Below are 18,180 nucleotides of genomic sequence, written 5' to 3' on the forward strand. Positions count from 1 at the left end.
TTAAAGATTTTATTTATTTATTTGAGACAGAGAGAATGAGAGAGAGTTGTACAAATATTTTTATGGATATGTATTTCATTTCTTTCTGGTAAATATTTAGGAGTAGAATAGTTGTGTCATATAGTAGGTATATGTTTCTTTTTATAAGAAACCACAGACCTTTTTTCAAAGCAATTATACCCTTTTATAATCTTACCAATAATGTAGGAGAGATTTAATTCCTCTATATCTTCACCAACATTTGATGTTGTCAGATATTTTAATTATAAATATTTTAGTCAGTGTGAAGTGTTCTCTCATAGTTTAATTTACATCTCTCTGATGACTGATGTTGAGCAACTTTTCATGCATTTATTGTCCATTTCTATATCTTTTTCTGTGAAGCAACTATTCAAGTCTTTTGCCTATTTTTCTTGGTCTGTTTATCCAGGAGAAAGTATATGCCCCTTGGCAACACATTCTCTACTGTCCCTCTAAATTTACCATTTCCAGTGTTCTTTAATGCTTCCTGTGGTCTGAGATTCCATCTGGTAAAATTACTATTTTAAATCAAAAGGACTTCCTTCAGTGTTTCCCACATAGGGATAACATTTTAGAATCCAAGCCAATCAATTTCAGTGGATGAAAATACCACTAGGGCAAATTTACAGGAGCTACAAAATAAAGTGGCAATAACATCGTTGTTTTGCTTAAGATTATCAAAAAGTAAAAATTAAAAGAAAACTTTCTAAAGCAGTTATTACATGCTATAGCATAAATGAAAGTTTTTTTCTGGAAGTACTTTCTCTTAGTTGTTTTTCTTCAATTCCCATCTCTTTATAACAGAATATTATTCTTCTGAGTTAAAACAAAATTTAAAACACTTAAGGATTACTATAGATAACATTTAACTGTGTTAGCATCATGCTGATTATGGGCTAAGATAGCTGAAAAAATGGTATTAGTAAAATTTATTGATAGCTTTTCTACTCTCAGATCATGACAAAAATATATGCTTTTTTATTAGAAGGATATTGTCTTTGTTGATTATAATTTTCTGGATTATAAGCTTCAAGATGTATTTATTTAGTTATTTCTGTTTATATTAAAAAGTGATTTATTTATTTTTAAAATTCAATTTATTTAAACTAAAGAAACAAAACAGTTCACCCATTTCTTCTACTCCCCACTTCCCTGCCTCTGGCAACCAATCTGTTCTCCATAACTATCAAATTGGTTTTATTTATTTGTTTGTTTTTGATGCCACATATGAGAGATCATATGGCATTTATCTTTCTCCATCTGACTTATTTTACTTAGCCTAATGCTCTCGAGGTCTATCCATGTTATTTCAGTGGGAAGATTTCATTCTTTTTTATGGCTGAATAATTCCATATATGTATATAGGTCATTTCTATATCTTGGCTATTGTAAATAATGTTGCAATTAACATGGGGGTGCATATATCTTTTTTTTTTTTTAAGATTTTAATTTGAGAGAGAGAGAGTGAGAAACAGTGAGCAGGAGGGGAGGGGCAGAGGAAGAGGGAGAAGCAGGCTCCCTGTTGAGCAGGGAGCCTCACATGGGCTCGATCCCAGGACCCTGGGATCATGACCTGAGCCGAAGGCAGATGCTTAACCGACTGAGCCATCCAGGAGCCCCTGGGAGTGCATCTATCTTTTTGAGTTAGTATTTTCATTTTCTTCAGACAAATACACAGAAGAGGAATTTCTGGATCATATCGTAGTTCTATTTTTAATTTTTGAGGAACCTCCATACTGTTTTCCATAGTGTCTGCACCAATTTACATTCCCACTAACAGTGCACAAGGGTTCCCTTTTCTCCACATCTTGTCAGTACTTGTTATTTCTTATCGTTTTGATACTAGCCATTCTGAATGATGTGAGATGGTATCTCATTGTGGTGTTGATTTGCATTTCCCTGATGATTAATGATGTAAACATCTTTTCATGTACCTATTGGTCATCTGTATGTCTTCTTTGGAAAAATGTCTATTCAGAACTTCTGCCCATTTTTAAATTGAATTGTGTTTTTGGTATGGAGCTATATGAGTTCTTTATATATTTTCGACATTTGTGCTTTATCAGAGATATGATTTGTAAATATTTTCTCCCATTCAATAGGTTGCCTTTTCATTTTGTTGATGATTTCCTTTGCTGTGCAGAAGCTTTTCAGTTTGATGTAGTACCACTTATTTGCTTTTGTTGCTTTTGCTTTGGGGATCAAATTTAAAAAATCATAGTCAAGACCTATATCCAGGAGCTTACTGCTTATGTTTTCTTCTAGGAGTTTTATGGTTTCAGGTCTTATGTTCCAGTCTTTAATCCATTTTATTTTCATCTTATTCTTTCATTTGGAAGATATTCCTCTGTTTCTTCATCTTGCTTGACTCTCTATATTGGTTTCTATGCAGTAGATGAAAGAACCACCTCTCCCAGTCTTGAAGGAGTGGCCTTACGTAGGAGATAAACCTTGTTTTTCAGCTCTGCTGTGGCTCTTGATTGTGTTTCAAACCTCTGTGCTTGTCCAAGTAGCCTGTTATATTTTTAATAGCTCCCAACAGGTCTAGGCTGTGCCAAGACCTGTCAGTGCCCCAAAGGGGAGGATCTTAGTCAGCATCTAGACTCAGGCTGACTGGGAACCAGACTCTTAGGCATTAGCTTTTTAAAGTACGAAAATATATACAGTCCTGTGGGACCCTAAGCATAAGCCCCACTGGCCAGCAAAGCCAGGTGATCTGGAGGTGTCCTCTGAGCAGTGGTCACAAAAACTCAAGATGAGTGTATAAGCCCGTTTCTGGGTTATACCACCGAGCTGGAGCAAGGTGGAGAGAGAGGGCCAAGATGGTGTCCACAGTCCATGTTCCTTGAGAGAGCTCAACACTGAATGTGTGCTGGGTCTGGAGTCCTCCCTTCAGGTGGAACCTCCAGGACAAGGAAGAGGCCTCTTCTTCACAGAAAGAGGAGGGCGTGGGGGTGGGGGGGAATGCATTGTCTATGTAGTTCTCTTGGGGGTGGCAGCCTGCCAGGAACTGTCCACCCAGTTGCCACAGTCCTGTGGAACCCCAAAGCGCAAAGTAAACAAGGAGTGTCCCTTGGGCACCAGACAAAAACCAGGGCACCAGACGTGTGTAAAGTTCCCTTTCGGGGGACACTGGTGCTCTAAAGTGCCCCCGAGGGTGAAGGTGAAGATAGGGCCCACCCGCTGAAGTCTCTAGAAAGGATTACAAATGTGTGTTTATTTTTTTTTCTTTTTTTTTTTAAAGATTTTTTATTTTATTTTATTGAGAGAGACAGAGAGAGAGCATGAGAGAGAGGAGGGCCAGAGAGAGAAGCAGAGTCCCTGCTGAGCAGGAAGCCCGATGCGGGACTCGATCCAGGGACTCCAGGACCATGACCTGAGCCGAAGGCAGTCGCCCAACCAACTGAGCCACCCAGGTGCCCCACAAATGTGTGTTTAATGGGAAATTATCTGCTGCGGCTCTTAATGCAGCCATGATGATTAGCTAAAGGCCTCTTGGAAAGACCAAGCTCCTGGGTAAGGACTCTTTCTCCCTTGGTTCCAGTCCTCTGGGACACATGAACATAAGCGCCACTGGCCACAATAGGGGTCCCCTTGTAGCACTCCCCCAAATCGGGGTGCCACACAGGGTTCTGAGCTCCTTCCTGGGTGACACGGATTATTACAGTCCCACGGGACCGGGAACACAAGCTCCCCCGGCTTCCAGAGCCAGGCGATCAAGACGCATCGGCGAGACAGCTGTGGCGGCAAAACCCCGGGCACCAGCTGAGTATCATAAACGCCCGGTTTAGGGAAACGCTGCCGCCGGGAGCACGAGCGGGAGGACGCCAAGATGGCGCCCGCCGGCCTCGGTCCGTGCTGTCGCCGAGGCGTGTGTGGAGCAGGGACAGCCCCTCAGCCACCCGCGCTTTACTCCAAGCAGGAGCGCCTCCTCCGCTGGAAGCCTGGGGACCGTCGGCTGCCTGGAGCTGGGCCCGGCAGCGGTGAGTCCAAGCGCGAGCCCCTTAAGAGCCCTTTCTCATAGCGGGAGGGGAAGAATGAGGGGGGGAAATCGGAGGGGGAGACGAACCACGAGAGTCGATGGACTCTGAGAAACAAACTGAGGGTTCTAGAGGGGAGGGGGTGGGGGATGGGTTGGCCTGGTGGTGGGTATTGAGGAGGGCACATTCTGCATGGAGCACTGGGTGTTGTGCACAAACAGTGAATCATGGAACACTTCATCTAAAACTAATGATGTAATGTACGGTGATTAACATAAGAATAAAAAATTTAAAAAAATAAAAAAAGAAGAAGATAGGAGGGCAAGAATGAAGGGGGTAAATCAGTGGGGGAGACAAACCATGAGAGACTATGGACTCTGAGAAACAAACAGGGTTCTAGAGGTGGGGTTTGGTGGGAGGATGGGTTAGCCTGGTGGTGGGTATTGAGGAGGGCACATTCTGCATGGAGCACTGGGTGTTGTGCACAAACAGTGAATCATGGAACACTTCATCTAAAACTAATGATGTAATGTACGGTGATTAACATAAGAATAAAAAATTTAAAAAAATAAAAAAAAGAAGAAGATAGGAGGGCAAGAATGAAGGGGGTAAATCAGTGGGGGAGACAAACCATGAGAGACTATGGACTCTGAGAAACAAACAGGGTTCTAGAGGTGGGGTTTGGTGGGAGGATGGGTTAGCCTGGTGGTGGGTATTGAGGAGGGCACATTCTGCATGGAGCACTGGGTGTTGTGCACAAACAGTGAATCATGGAACACTTCATCTAAAACTAATGATGTAATGTACGGTGATTAACATAAGAATAAAAAATTTAAAAAAATAAAAAAAAGAAGAAGATAGGAGGGCAAGAATGAAGGGGGTAAATCAGTGGGGGAGACAAACCATGAGAGACTATGGACTCTGAGAAACAAACAGGGTTCTAGAGGTGGGGTTTGGTGGGAGGATGGGTTAGCCTGGTGGTGGGTATTGAGGAGGGCACGTTCTGCATGGAGCACTGGGTGTTATGCACAAACAGTGAATCATGGAACACTTCATCGAAAACTAATGATGTAATGTATGGGGATTAACATAAGAATAAAAAAAATTAAAAAATAAAAAAAAGAAGAAGATAGGAGGGCAAGAATGAAGGGGGTAAATCAGTGGGGGAGACAAACCATGAGAGACGATGGACTCTGAAAAACAAACAGGGTTCTAGAGGGGAGGGGGTGGGGGGATGGGTTAGCCTGGTGGTGGGTATTGAGGAGGGCACATTCTGCATGGAGCACCGGGTGTTATGCACAAACAATGAATCATGGAACACTTCATCTAAAACCAATGATGTAATGTATGGGGATTAACATAAGAATAAAAAAAAAATCAAGGGCGCCTGGGTGGCTCAGATGGTTAAACGTCTGCCTTCGGCTCAGGTCATGATCCCAGGGTCCTGGGATCGAGTCCCGCATCGGGCTCCCTCCTCCTTGGGAGCCTGCTTCTCCCTCTGCCTCTCTCTCTCTCTCATGAATAAATGAATAAAATCTTAAAAAAAAAAAAATCAAAAAAAAAAAAGAGCCCTTTCTCAGATCGCTGTCCCGTGGGGCTTGGGGGGCGAGCCCCCGTTGGTGTTCAGGATTGCTTGTTGTGGGGGCTTGTCTTTCAAGTGCGTGGCTGAGAACTGGGATGCCCGTGTGGGCTTTGAACGCTTAGCTGCTCAGGGAGAGGCTCCGGGTTTTGAGTTCTCTCCTGGCTGCGGGTCGCCCCGCACCCCCAGAGGTGGGGGGCGCGTGGGTAAGGGGGCCGATGGCCAGGTAGTGCCCGGGCCTGTCCTACCCGCGTCGGGGGCCTGGTGTGTCGCTCCGCCAGCCGTTAGGTTTCTGTAAGAGAAAGTGTTTTTTTTTTTTTTTTTTTAAGATTTTATTTATTTATTTATTAGAGAGCGAGCGAGAGAGAAACAGCACGAGAGAGGAGAGGGTCAGAGGGAGAAGCAGGCTCCCCGCTGAGCCGGGAGCCCGATGCGGGACTCGATCCCAGGACCCCGGGATCATGACCTGAGCCGAAGGCAGGCGCCTAACCGACTGAGCCACCCAGGCGCCGCCCAAGAGAACGTGGTTCTAAACGTGGCCGTAGAGCAGCGTATCTGTGGGAGGAGGGAGGTTCGGGAGCCGCTCAGTCGTCCTCGTGAGCCGGGGCGCCGACGTCGTGGTTCAGGTGGGCGCTTCTTACGAGCTTTCTCGAAACGTGTTTTCGTTTTCCTTCCATTTTGAAAGCGGTCTTTACAAACTATAGAACTCTGAGTTAAGAGATTGTTTTTATTATTATTATTTCCAGGACCTTTAAAACGCGATTTGATTGTCCTCTGGCCGCCATTTTTTTCCTCTTTCTCTTCGCTGCCCTCTGTTTAATGTGTATTTACTCCTCCTCTTTTAAGGCGTGCTGTTGATCTTTTTTTACTCAACAGTTTGTGGTATATCTAGGTGGTGTCTGTGTGTGTGTGTGTGTACGTTGTGTTACCTGTTTGGGGTTTGTTGAGAGTCTTCAATTCGCAGTTTAATAAGTTATATCATTAAATTGGGAAAAAAAATTCAGCCTTTTTCTCCCCAATTTTCTGCCCCACTTTCCTATCATTCTGGAACTCCTATTTCATAATTGTTGGGCCACTTGGTGCTGTCCCACAGGAGGCTGCTCAGGTTCTATTCATTTTTTTCAATCCCTCTCTCTGTTTTAGTTTTGATAATTTTGACCTATCTTACGATTATTTTGAGTTATCTTAATTCACCGAACTCACTCCTAATTGGCCATTTCCAGTCTGCTTTTAAGACCATCTATTGAATTCTTTATTTCAGATTGTACCCTTTAGTTCTATAATTTTTATTTGCTTTTAATTTAATTTAAATAATTTAAATTTAATTTAGCTTATTAGTTTGTTAAAAGTTTAAAATTTCACTTTTCTGGTGAGTTTCTTCATCTTGTTCACTCTTTTCCTTTCACATTGTGTTCATCTTTCCCTATGTCCATGAAAATACTTATAATAACTTTTATAGTAATTGTTATAAAGTTCTTGTCTGTTAATTCTAATATCTGTGTGTCTATGGACCTGTTTTTATTGGCTGATTTTTTTTTCTTTATTATGGATGACATTTTCCTGCTTCATATGTCTGGCAAATTTTGTGGGGTTTTTTTGGTTTGTTTTTTAGAGTTATTTATTAGAGTGAGCATGCCTGTGAGTGGGGGCGAGGGGAAGAGGGAGAGGAAGCAGACTTCCCACTGAGTGTGGAGCCCACAACCTGAGACCACAGCCAAGCCAAAACCAAGAGTCAGTTGCTCAACCGACTGAGCCACCTAGGCACCCCTGTCTGGCAGTTTTTAATTGTATGTTGTTCATTCTGGATGATGTATTTTAGGAAGTCTTGATATGTTGTAGAGTTCTGAGTGTTGAGTTTTGTTCTGACAGGAAGTTAAATCACTGGAAGATTCTCTTGATTCTCTCAGACTTGGTTTTAGACTTTTCTAGAGCAAGTATAATTTGGTGTGTTCTTTACTCAACGTTGTGATTTTTACCCTCTTGGTGTGTCCTTCTGGAACATCAGTTGAATGCCAGAGGTACTGAGAGCTTTGTCATCTCTTGATGTGCTGGAACTTCGGTGTCTGTTAGTATTGATTGACTTCTGGTATCCCCATTCGGCTCTTTATCCCCCAGCAGCCACTCTGTCAGCCTCATGGAATTTTATCCTGCATGCATACAACCCAGCCCTTTGCAAGTACTTGGTAAGAACTTTTACACAGGGGCGCCTGGGTGGCTCAGCCGTTTAGCGTCTGCCTTCGGCTCAGGTCATGATCCCAGCGTCCTGGGATCGAGTCCCGCCTCGGGTTCCTTGCTCGGCAGGGAGGCCTGCTTCTCCCTCTCCCACTCCCCCTGCTTGCGTTCCCTCTCTCGCTGTCTCTCTCTCTGTCAAAAAATAAATAAAAATCTTTAAAAAAAAAAAAAAAGAACTTTTACACAGACTTGTACACCTTCCCTCATATTCCTCTCTAGAACACTGTTGTGCAAATTTTAGCTTGCTAACCTCCCATTTAGATGCAGAATTGTGCCTCAAACTTGACATATCTAGAGCAGAATACAGAATTTCCTTTTTTAATTCTCTCTTCTCTGCTTCTATGCTCCATTGGTGACATAACCCCACTGCCTAATCTCTCTTTGACACCTTCTTCTCTTTCATATCCCTTTTACCACCAGCTCCAGTTAGTCTCCTGACTATGTCTTTCTCCTGTTTATCACTATGGCAACAATCTTAATTTCTTAATTGTCCTCAATTTTATGGTATCACAGCACTTTACTAATATTACTAGTAGAACACTTGTATTTTTTATTATAATACAGTGCCCAGCATTCAATAATTGTAAATTGTACAAAGGAATGAATGGGTATTGTGTTTGTATCTGCCTGACCTGCTAGACAGTCTACTCATTTTGAGCAGGGACAATAAAATATAGGGCACATAATTAGGTATTTAATAAATGTTTACTGAAATAATGACGTTATAAAGTTACTAATTTTTTTGCATAAACCCATCAAGTCATTGGGAGTTGATATGTTATGTCTTCATATCATGTTCAGTTCTTCCCAATTTACCTTAAACCATTTTTTGGGAAGACAAGTCAGGGAAAGTCTATTTGCAAGTATGCTGATATAGTGGACCTTCTTATATGCAAGGCCATTTAGTTTTCTTTAAAAAACAAGAACAATAAATGCAAGAAACATTTGTACAGTCACTATTTTTAGTTTTGCAGATGTTCTCAGTTCTTCTTAAAATGCTGACTTTTGGAGGTAAGTACATTTAATGAATTGATAGGAATAAACAAACATAATTGTAGACATTTGTGCTATGCCAGAGATGGAAAATTTATTAGTATGATCATGAAGAAGCTCCTCAGTTTCCAGAAAGATACCACCCAGCACTGGAAACAGAATTCCCAAAGCACCCAAAGAAAGATAAACTTTAATATGGAGGAAATGAAAAACTTTGGGAAGCCAACAGCATCCTCCTATTCAAATTGCCCGTGATCACTAATATCTACCACGTGGCCATTGAAAGTCTCTTGGTTTCTTTTTGAGCCAGAGTTGTCAGGGATAACGTCATCCTTGTTCCACCTTGGAAAGCAGAGGAAATTAGTTGCAGGTACTGAAACAGGTGAACGCTAAAGCTTCTGGGTCCTTCATTGTCCGGCACAGAGCAAAGCAGCCATCATTCAGCAGGAGCTTGGGATGCAGGGCTCACAGGAGGGCTGAGTGAAGGTTGTGAGGTTGATGGTCTCCAGGCCTGGGGTGGGGTAGGAGGAGTTGAGCAGGAAGCAGGTGGGCACACAGGGCTGAGGAATGTGGCAGGGTGGGGGGCAGTTGTCACAGCAGGTTGGCTCCAGTAGCCAAGTCGTGTGTGGGCAGGTGCTGGGCAGGCAGACTCCGCACCGGCAGCATTTGTCAGAGGCACAGATGGTGGTGGCGGGGCCGGTGGGGACGCTGCAGCAGCAGGGAACACAGCAAGCCATGACGTTGGGAATCTGTGTTTTTAATTGCTTTGGTTGGAACGACAGATGAGGCTTCTAAGGTGTGAATGTCTCCTCTTGCTTTGAGGCTCTTATATACCCTCCCCAGTGGGTGTTGGTCCAACCAGAAGGCTTCTTTCCTGGTTCTTGTTTAAATTAGTGCACCCATTATCCTTTGATTGGTTTGACATTTAGATGCTTGTAAAGAGTCTCTATGCTCCTAATTAACATTTATTTGAGTTCCTTGCTAAATCTGAACTGATTACTCTTGCTATTTGTGACTGGAACACAAGCTTTATGACGTATCACCAAAAGCTTCTATTATAATTCCAACACCAGACTTTCTGGGGAATATTGCGTAGTAATATACCTGTAGTATGTAGGTCTTATCTCTAGTGCTGGTCTAATGTTTAGTCTCTTTGCCTTTATCTGTATCAGTTGGCCTGATGATATATTCTTGTTTGAAAAAGTTGAACTTAAGTTTAGTAACTTCTTTTAGCTTTGGGACTTTAAAAAAATTAATTTTTTGTTGAGATATAATCGACATGTAACATTGTATTAAGTCTTGGGACTTTCGAAGATCATACCTACAATTAATAAGGAGAAATATGCTATTAAGAAACATGGGCAGACTTTTAAAAGAGACCTATTTTTCCATTTTTGACTATAAATATTATATACTTAAAAATTTGGGGTAAATACCCAGTAGCGCAATTGCTGGGTCGTACAGCAGCTGTATTTTCAATTTTTTGAGGAACCTCCAGACTGTTTTCCAGAGTGGCTGCACCAGCTTGCATTCCCACCAACAATGTAAGAGGAGGTTCCCCTTTCTCCGCATCCTCACCAACATCTGTCATTTCCTGAATGGTAATTTTAGCCATTCTGACTGGTGTGAAAAAAAAAAATTTGGACAAAATAAAGAAGTGTAAAGAAAACTCACTTGTAATCTTATCATCAAGAGAAATTCTCTATGAATATTTGTGTATATCCCTGTAGTCATTTTTCTATACATTTGTTTATTATTTTTTATGTTACTGGAATCATACCTACTGTTCTATAACTTGCCTTTTTGCCTAAAATATATTTTTTCATTATCTTGTATTCTGAAGTATATTTGATAATGATATTAATGTTTCCTAGCATTGATCAGTTACTTTAAAATTTTATATGATTAATCATTTAGATTATTTGCATGGTGGTAATTGTGGCAGTAGTAACAACTGTGGATAGGAATCTTGATGCACATTTCTGATCATCTCAGGAACAGACATAATTATTGGGCAGAATTATTGGAACAGTATTTTAAGGCCTTTGGTATTCATTACCATACTGCCTTTCAGAATGGTTCTTTTTGCCTCTAGTTATGTATTCCCACCAGCTGTATTTGAGAATTGCCGTTTCCCTATACTTTTTGTTGGATATTTTAAGTGTTTTGCCAATTTAATGAGTGAAAAATGAAATTTTGTTGTTGTTGTGTTTCTTTTATAACTAGTTAAGTTGAGACATTCCTTCGTGTGTGCATTGGCTGTTTATCTCTCTATTGAGAACTGGCTCGCTTTGTTTCCTTCATTCACTGCTAAGTGTGAGAAAGTTGAATTTGTAGCTTATGTCTACATCCTAAGTAAAAGAATAATTCAAGACCACGCTACTAATATTCACATGAAATTACTACCAATAGAAAGTGAAGTTAAGGGCCTAAGTTAATCTGTATACATTTGATTTTATTCTCTCCCCCCCCCCAATGTAGTGCATTTTCTCCCCAAATCAAATGTATCTGTGGTAGAAAGGACCTGGACTCTTTAGTTCCAATACACCATTTAGGCTTCAGGCATGGTTCAGTACTTAAGAGGGAACACAGAGTGGGCTTCTGTGCAGGATCATCCTGACCTTCACACCATTTCCAACTCAACTTTGACTCACTCATTCTTCAAGCCATGATTCTTCTCGCTTGCTTCCCACCTCCTCCTTTAAGTATACCTGTGTATCTCTGCATGATGGGGGAGCATGTCTGTGTGGTTTTCCTGGAAGGCGTGTAGATTCAAGAGGACCACATTAGGAGTCAGAAAGCTCTTTACTTGTCCCAGTCCTGCTCATTGCCTTCCTTGTTATGGCAAGTCATTCACATTTTAGAGCTTCATCTTTCTCCTCTGCAAATAAGGATCGTAATATCTACATTCTTCTACTTGGAAGATTATTGTCCATAGACAATCATAAAGTGCTATGCAAAGATAATCATTATCCAAGTAAGTTGCAGATCAAATTCAAAGTAAGGAAAAGGTAAAATAAACAGTCTAAAGAAGAAAAAATACAGCTGCAGATAAGTAGAAGAGCAACCTTATAGGAAACAGCAAGCATTTATCTGAAGGTTCATACCTACAATTAGAGAAAACACCTGACACAGAAATTCATAAACTTCAAATTTTAAAAAAGTTCTTTATGACTCTGCTTGGAAGAAAGGATTTGTAATCTCTGCTGGTGTCCCTGGACTTCAAACAGATTTATCTTTGAGTGAATACCTGCCAAATTGCTCACTCTTTTATTTAGGACTGATCAACATTTTCAGTATTTTAAAAATAATTTAATAGACATTTATTGAGCAGTTGGCATGTGCCAAGCACTGTGATAAATTTTGGATATACAGCAGTGAACAAAATAGACCTTGTTCTTGCTTTCGTGGAACTTGGAGTCTGATGGAAGGTTTATCATGCACATATTATAAGTTGCTGTTATACATTATGATAGGAAGGGTTATAAAAGCATAAAAATTATAAGCAGAGGGAAATTATTTTGACATTTTAAGAAAAACAGTACAAAGGGGTTTGCAGATTCTCACATGATTTCATGGCAGAAAGAGATCGCTCTCTTATTTACAGTGCAGTGTTACTTTGTGTCAAGCTTATAAGGATAAAGAAATTGTTACTGTTCTGTGTAGATATATTTCCATAATTATAAATAATATTTAAAGATATATTAGAAACAGTTGTAAAGTAATAAGTTTATCATAGTAAACTCATCTCTTATTAAAAAGACTTGTGGTACTTTATTAAAAATTTTTCTGTGCCATGGTCTAAGAGACCTGGCAATAACTCTCCTTTGTTTGTAAATTAGGACAGTGAATCCTAGAGAGGTGAGCTAATTTGCCTTAGATGGCCTGGTGACTGACTTGTTATAAACTAAATATAGGACCTATTGAGATTGAGCTACCTCTTTTGTGGTCTAACATGCAAGTTTAGCATATGTGTCAGAGATACTAAACATTTTATTTTTAGAAACAAAGGTACCTTTTTCCTTTAAGCAAATGCAGGAAAAACATGGTGATTCTGATTAGATGGAAATTTTCAAATTGCTGAAAATATACACACATGCATGCACACACACAAGAACTTGCCCAGTTTTAATTATATCATCTGTAGTCAATGGGGGTGTGGAGAAGGAAAAGTTCTTCCTCTCCCCTTGAAGGTCTTCCAGCTGGCCTAAGAACTAAATTTACATGAGATAGATTAACAGGAGAAAACACCAAAGTTTTATTATGTGCACATGGAAGGCCAATAATGAAATTGAGACCTAAAGAAATGAGGCAGGCAGTTTTTATACTTCTGAGGCAGAGAGAGAATATGTGAGGAATTGACAGGTCAAAGAAGACTTAACTTTGGGAGCTTCAAATAGTAAGGGATTGTAAATGCAATTTGGGCTGTGGTAGTAAATTAGTAAAAGGTAGCAAGGTTTGTGTATACATCCTTCTCAGCTCTACATTCCCTATCTCTGGTGATAATGAGGATGTGTCTTTACCGCCTAATACAGGGAGGGTACCTTTCACATTGGAGATTTATTTCCTGCTCTCATAGGGGCAGTAGAGGATCTGAATGTCCTTGCATAGGCTGTCTCTTAAGTGATTTTTATTTAAAATAATCAGTATGATAAAAAAAATTAGTATGCCAAAGTGGCACATACTGGGGTGGCCTGCCCTTGGCCCTACAGGGATATCTGTCACAGTGAAGACATAAATTAAATGTTGATAATAAAAAAGAGACAAACTAGGGTTGTTATTTTCTTCAAATCTCTCTTGGTTTGGAGGTTTCAGTCTTTTTTTTTTTTTTTTTTTTTTTAAGATTTTATTTATTTGACAGAGAGAGACACAGCGAGAGAGGGAACACAAGCAGGGAGAGTGGGAGAGGAAGAAGCAGGCTTCCCGTGGAGCAGGGAGCCCGACGTGGGGCTCGATCCCAGGACCCCAGGATCATGACCTGAGCCGAAGGCAGTCGCTTAACTGACTGAGCCACCCAGGTGCCCCTAGGAGGTTTCAGTCTTAAAACCCTTTGCTTAGGGAGCCCCAGTGTCAGGGTCTTTGCATTTCTTCTCTCCTCCTCCCCTCACCTCTTCTCCCTATCTTCAATGCGCTCAATCCATGAGTTAATAAGTTGCTGTTGTGTCTGGAACAGCTTCTCTCCACCTCTCCTGCCTTGTCATCTTTTAACGCTTAGCCTGGATAGCATGGAGGCTTTTCATAACTATACCTCACCCTGACACTGAATCACCAAATATGGATTTTAGTTCCTCTGTATGCCTGCATGCCATGCTGCTCACATCTGTCATAGCAGGAACCACATGGCATTATAAATATATCCATAGCTGTATGTAGACCACATGTATTGTGATTATAATAACTTGTCTGGCTCAGTTGGTTGAGCATCTGACTCCTGGTTTTGGCTCAGGTCGTGATCTCCTGGGTCATGAGATTGAGCCGATATTGTTGGGCTCTGCACTCAGCAGGGAGTCTGCTAGAAGTTTCTCTCCCTCTGCCCCTCCCCCCCACTCTCTCTCAAATAAATAACTAAATTTAAAAAATATATATCTTGTCTGTCTCCCTCACCAGATCTGAGAGAAACTTGAGAGCACTCTAGGTAATAATATTTCTTTTATCTTTATAATCTTAGCACAGATACGGTGCCTGGCACAGGGGGAGCCCTCATCAAATACTGGCCAGATGAGTGAATGGACTAAATCCCTTGTTGGCAGTATTGCAGGTTGTTTCGCATGTATCCCATGGCTGCTAAGTTCTGTTCATTCAAACCACTAATAAGCCTGTGAGATCATTTGAGAAATCCCTCTCTGGGGAGACTGGCAGGCACTCTATGGACATTGAGAAAAATGTTTATTTAAAGGCATTTACTTCTTCCCTTCCTTGCCCTGACTTTTTCTTTTTTGCCTATATTCTTTTGGTTTTAGCTCAATGCTTTTCAAATTCTGACTTGTGCCTTTGTATATGAATGACATATATACATTATACATGTATTATACATGTATACTTCATGATATATATTATATATGTATTCTCTCTTTAAGGCTGGGTAAAGGATAATCTCAAGATAAAATTAAGTAGGTTGGTAAAAACAAGTAAAATTAAGTCATAGATTAAATAATTTTTTTAAAGATTCTATTTGTTTATTTGACACAGAGAGCATAAGCGGGGCGGGGGGGCGGTGCAGAGGGAGAGGGAGAAGCAGGCTCCCTGCTGAGCAAGAAGCCTGATGCCAGGCTTCATCCCAGGAACCCCAAGCTGAAGGCAGATGCTTAACTGATTGAACTGCACAGGTGCCCCATTACATCATGTTTAATCAAGACTTTAGCTCTAGTTCACAGCTTATCACCTGAAGAGTTTTGGCATTCTGTTAATCACTGGAGTTGAATTTCTTTTTTCTTTTTCTTTTTTTTGGAGTTGAATTCCTGTGCTAAGGACGGTGACAAGTAGAGATATATTCCTAGTGCCCTGTTTCTAGAGTTGACCACTTGAGTTCTCTTTAAGGGAAAAGGAAGTTGAAATTGGTAGACCCACTAAATGACCCAGATCTTAGAACTGAATACCTGCCACTTTTAATCTGTGAGCCAGTAGATCCTTTTCTATTACAATTGGATGTGATGATTTTGTTAAAGATTCTTACATTTTTTTCTCTTGCACGTTTGAAGTTGATGTCATAACTGTTCACTCAGCTTCTGGCTCTTAGTATTGGAGGCTCTGTCATATGGTAGAAAGAATTGGGCTTTAAAATCAGACATATGAGGAGCTGAATTCTGGGTTTCTTACTAAGTAACTTTGAGAATGTTGAGTAATTCTTAAAGCTTAATTTTTCTCATCTATGAGTGAAGTTTTAAGGATTATGTGAGTTAATAATGTGATTTACCCAGCAAAGTGTAGGTAAATAAATATTGGCTCACCTCCAAATTGTATTTGGCTGAGGAAAAGGAGAGAACATAAAAGATAACCAATTTGAAGTTAGCAAGCCTAGGAGCCTAGCTAGTTCCAAGCATTCTTCTAATAGATTTTTTTTTTAATAAAATAATCATCTTATCTTTACCTTTTTTTAAATTAAAGAAATATACCTGAAACTCTAACATACACAAATAACATATCTTGCCAGAGAGATAAAGTTTATTGGAAAACCCATCAAGAATTTTTTTCTCTATGAAAATATCCAATATAAGAAATGGGATCCAAGAAGCAATGTGACCATAAAATATAGTCTGAGCTCTTAGGGATTCCAACAGTATTTTGGTAATAGATGATGTTCACCTGCCCAAATGAACCAAATGGTTACTCAGCCAAATAACCATAACAAATTTCTTGATTTTTTTTTTCTCTCCATTAAAACGGAGGGTAGGTTTTCCATATCTGGGCCATCTGGTCTGCCTCAACATCTGATAAACTGCTGAGGCAAGTGAATACTGAATAGATGCTTCTGGGTCCTTCACTGTCAGGCACAGAGCAAAGCAGCCATCATTCAGCAGGAGCTTGGGATGCAGGGCTCACAGGAGGGCTGAGTGAAGGTTGTGAGGTTGATGGTCTCCAGGCCTGGGGTGGGGTAGGAGGAGTTGAGCAGGAAGCAGGTGGGCACACAGGGCTGAGGAATGTGGCAGGGTGGGGGGCAGTTGTCACAGCAGGTTGGCTCCAGTAGCCAAGTCGTGTGTGGGCAGGTGCTGGGCAGGCAGACTCCGCACCGGCAGCATTTGTCAGAGGCACAGATGGTGGTGGCGGGGCCGGTGGGGACGCTGCAGCAGCAGGGAACACAGCAAGCCATGACGTTGGGAATCTGGTTTGCTCTTGGTTTCTTGGAAAGATGAGGTTTCTGAGGTACAAATGTCTCCTCTTGCTTTGAGGCTCTTATATACCCTCCCCAGTGGGTGTTGGTTCAACCAGAAGGCATCCTCTCATTTTTGTTTATCCCACCCTTCTTCACTAAGATTCTCTAATCAGTTTGGTATTTACTTGTCCATTAAGAGTCCTGCCCTTATTAAGGTAAATCATGTTTTTGACTTATCATGTCATTTTTGTCATAAGGTGATTACATTTTATCTTCGCAGGGTCCTGGAATGCCAAACCTTATATGAATTATGGATAATCAGTGTGAGAGACAATTTAGCTATAGTTTCAGAGGCTATATTCATTTCCTTGTTTTTCTCCCCCTTAATTTAAAATAATATGCATAACATACAATTTTTAATTACTAATTTCAGTATATATAACTCAAATGGTTAATTGGACCATTCTCTCAATAAAGTCAACAAGGACATAACTACTTATAGATGAGTGTTGCATATGGCTATATGCATCTCAGACATATTTATTTATTGAGGCTATAATTCAGGTTCTATTGAGCAAGTGGGGTGATAGTCAGAATGGAATAGATGAAACTCCTTTTCATTATTTTTACTCTATTCCAAGTTTCCGAAGGTTGTATTACTCTGTTCTTTTTTTTTAATCTTTTTTTTTTTTTTAGATTTTTATGTATTTATTCATGAGAGACAGAGAGAGAGAGAGAGAAGCAGGCTCCCAAGGAGCAGGGAACCCGATGCGGGACTCGATCCCAGGACCCTGGGATCATGACCTGAGCCGAAGGCAGACGCTTAACCATCTGAGCCACCCAGGTGCCCTCTGTTCTTTTTTTTTTAAACAGTCTTTACTCAAAGTTATGCCAATCTTCTAGCGAGTCAAAATGTAAATTCACTGGGAAGAAAGATCCACCCAGTTGCTGACTTTTGTTAAATGTACCATTAAAAGAAAATCACCTCATCTTTATTCATTTTCAAATGAATGCTGTACTAAATCTAAAATAAGTTGAAACAAGGTCTAAAAGCGTAAGTCATAAGATTCACAAAACAACAGTGGGTTCAGGAAGTGGATCTGATCCAATGTGATTTAGAACTATAGAAATCCTTTTTTCACGGGCTTACTTCCTACTGTGCATGTTTATTTGTTTTCATAGCTTGGATCTTCAATTAGGTTGTAAATTCCTTTGAGGAACCTCACTTGGCCTCAATTTGCCGGAGTCTTAGGTTGGCAGATGAGAAAGTGGGACTGAATAATCTGCAGGGTGTAATATCCTGATTCCAGCATCTTCACATACTTCCCCTTGATCAGCACAAAACTATCCAGGTAGTAGAATCTAAATTACATAATTTGTTGGATGGCAAGTTGTTGTTGAGGAAACATGAAGTATGATTCTTTGGTGGGGTGTTTCTGAGGGGACATTACTGAAAACCAACTTGGCCTGTTTAAAAGAGAAGCAACCTGGCTGAAACAAATGGAAAATTTAATGGAAGATACTAAATGTCATTGGTAAATAAGCCTCATGCATTTTATGAGAAG

General features: G+C 40.6%; 1 protein-coding gene across 1 annotated transcript; it reads right to left on the minus strand.

Annotated features, from left to right (window-relative positions):
* Positions 1–9,245: 9,245 nt before the first annotated feature.
* On the minus strand, positions 9,246–9,542 carry LOC135363034 (keratin-associated protein 3-3). The gene has a single exon (XM_064583403.1). It carries the CDS (start codon positions 9,540–9,542, stop codon positions 9,246–9,248), a length of 297 nt encoding a protein of 98 aa, XP_064439473.1.
* Positions 9,543–18,180: the final 8,638 nt, after the last annotated feature.

This window comes from Mirounga angustirostris, unplaced genomic scaffold (genome assembly GCF_029215605.1).
Source record: "Mirounga angustirostris isolate CCGP_5_RB_7025 unplaced genomic scaffold, mMirAng1.0.hap1 SCAF_17, whole genome shotgun sequence".
NCBI lineage: Eukaryota > Metazoa > Chordata > Mammalia > Carnivora > Phocidae > Mirounga > Mirounga angustirostris.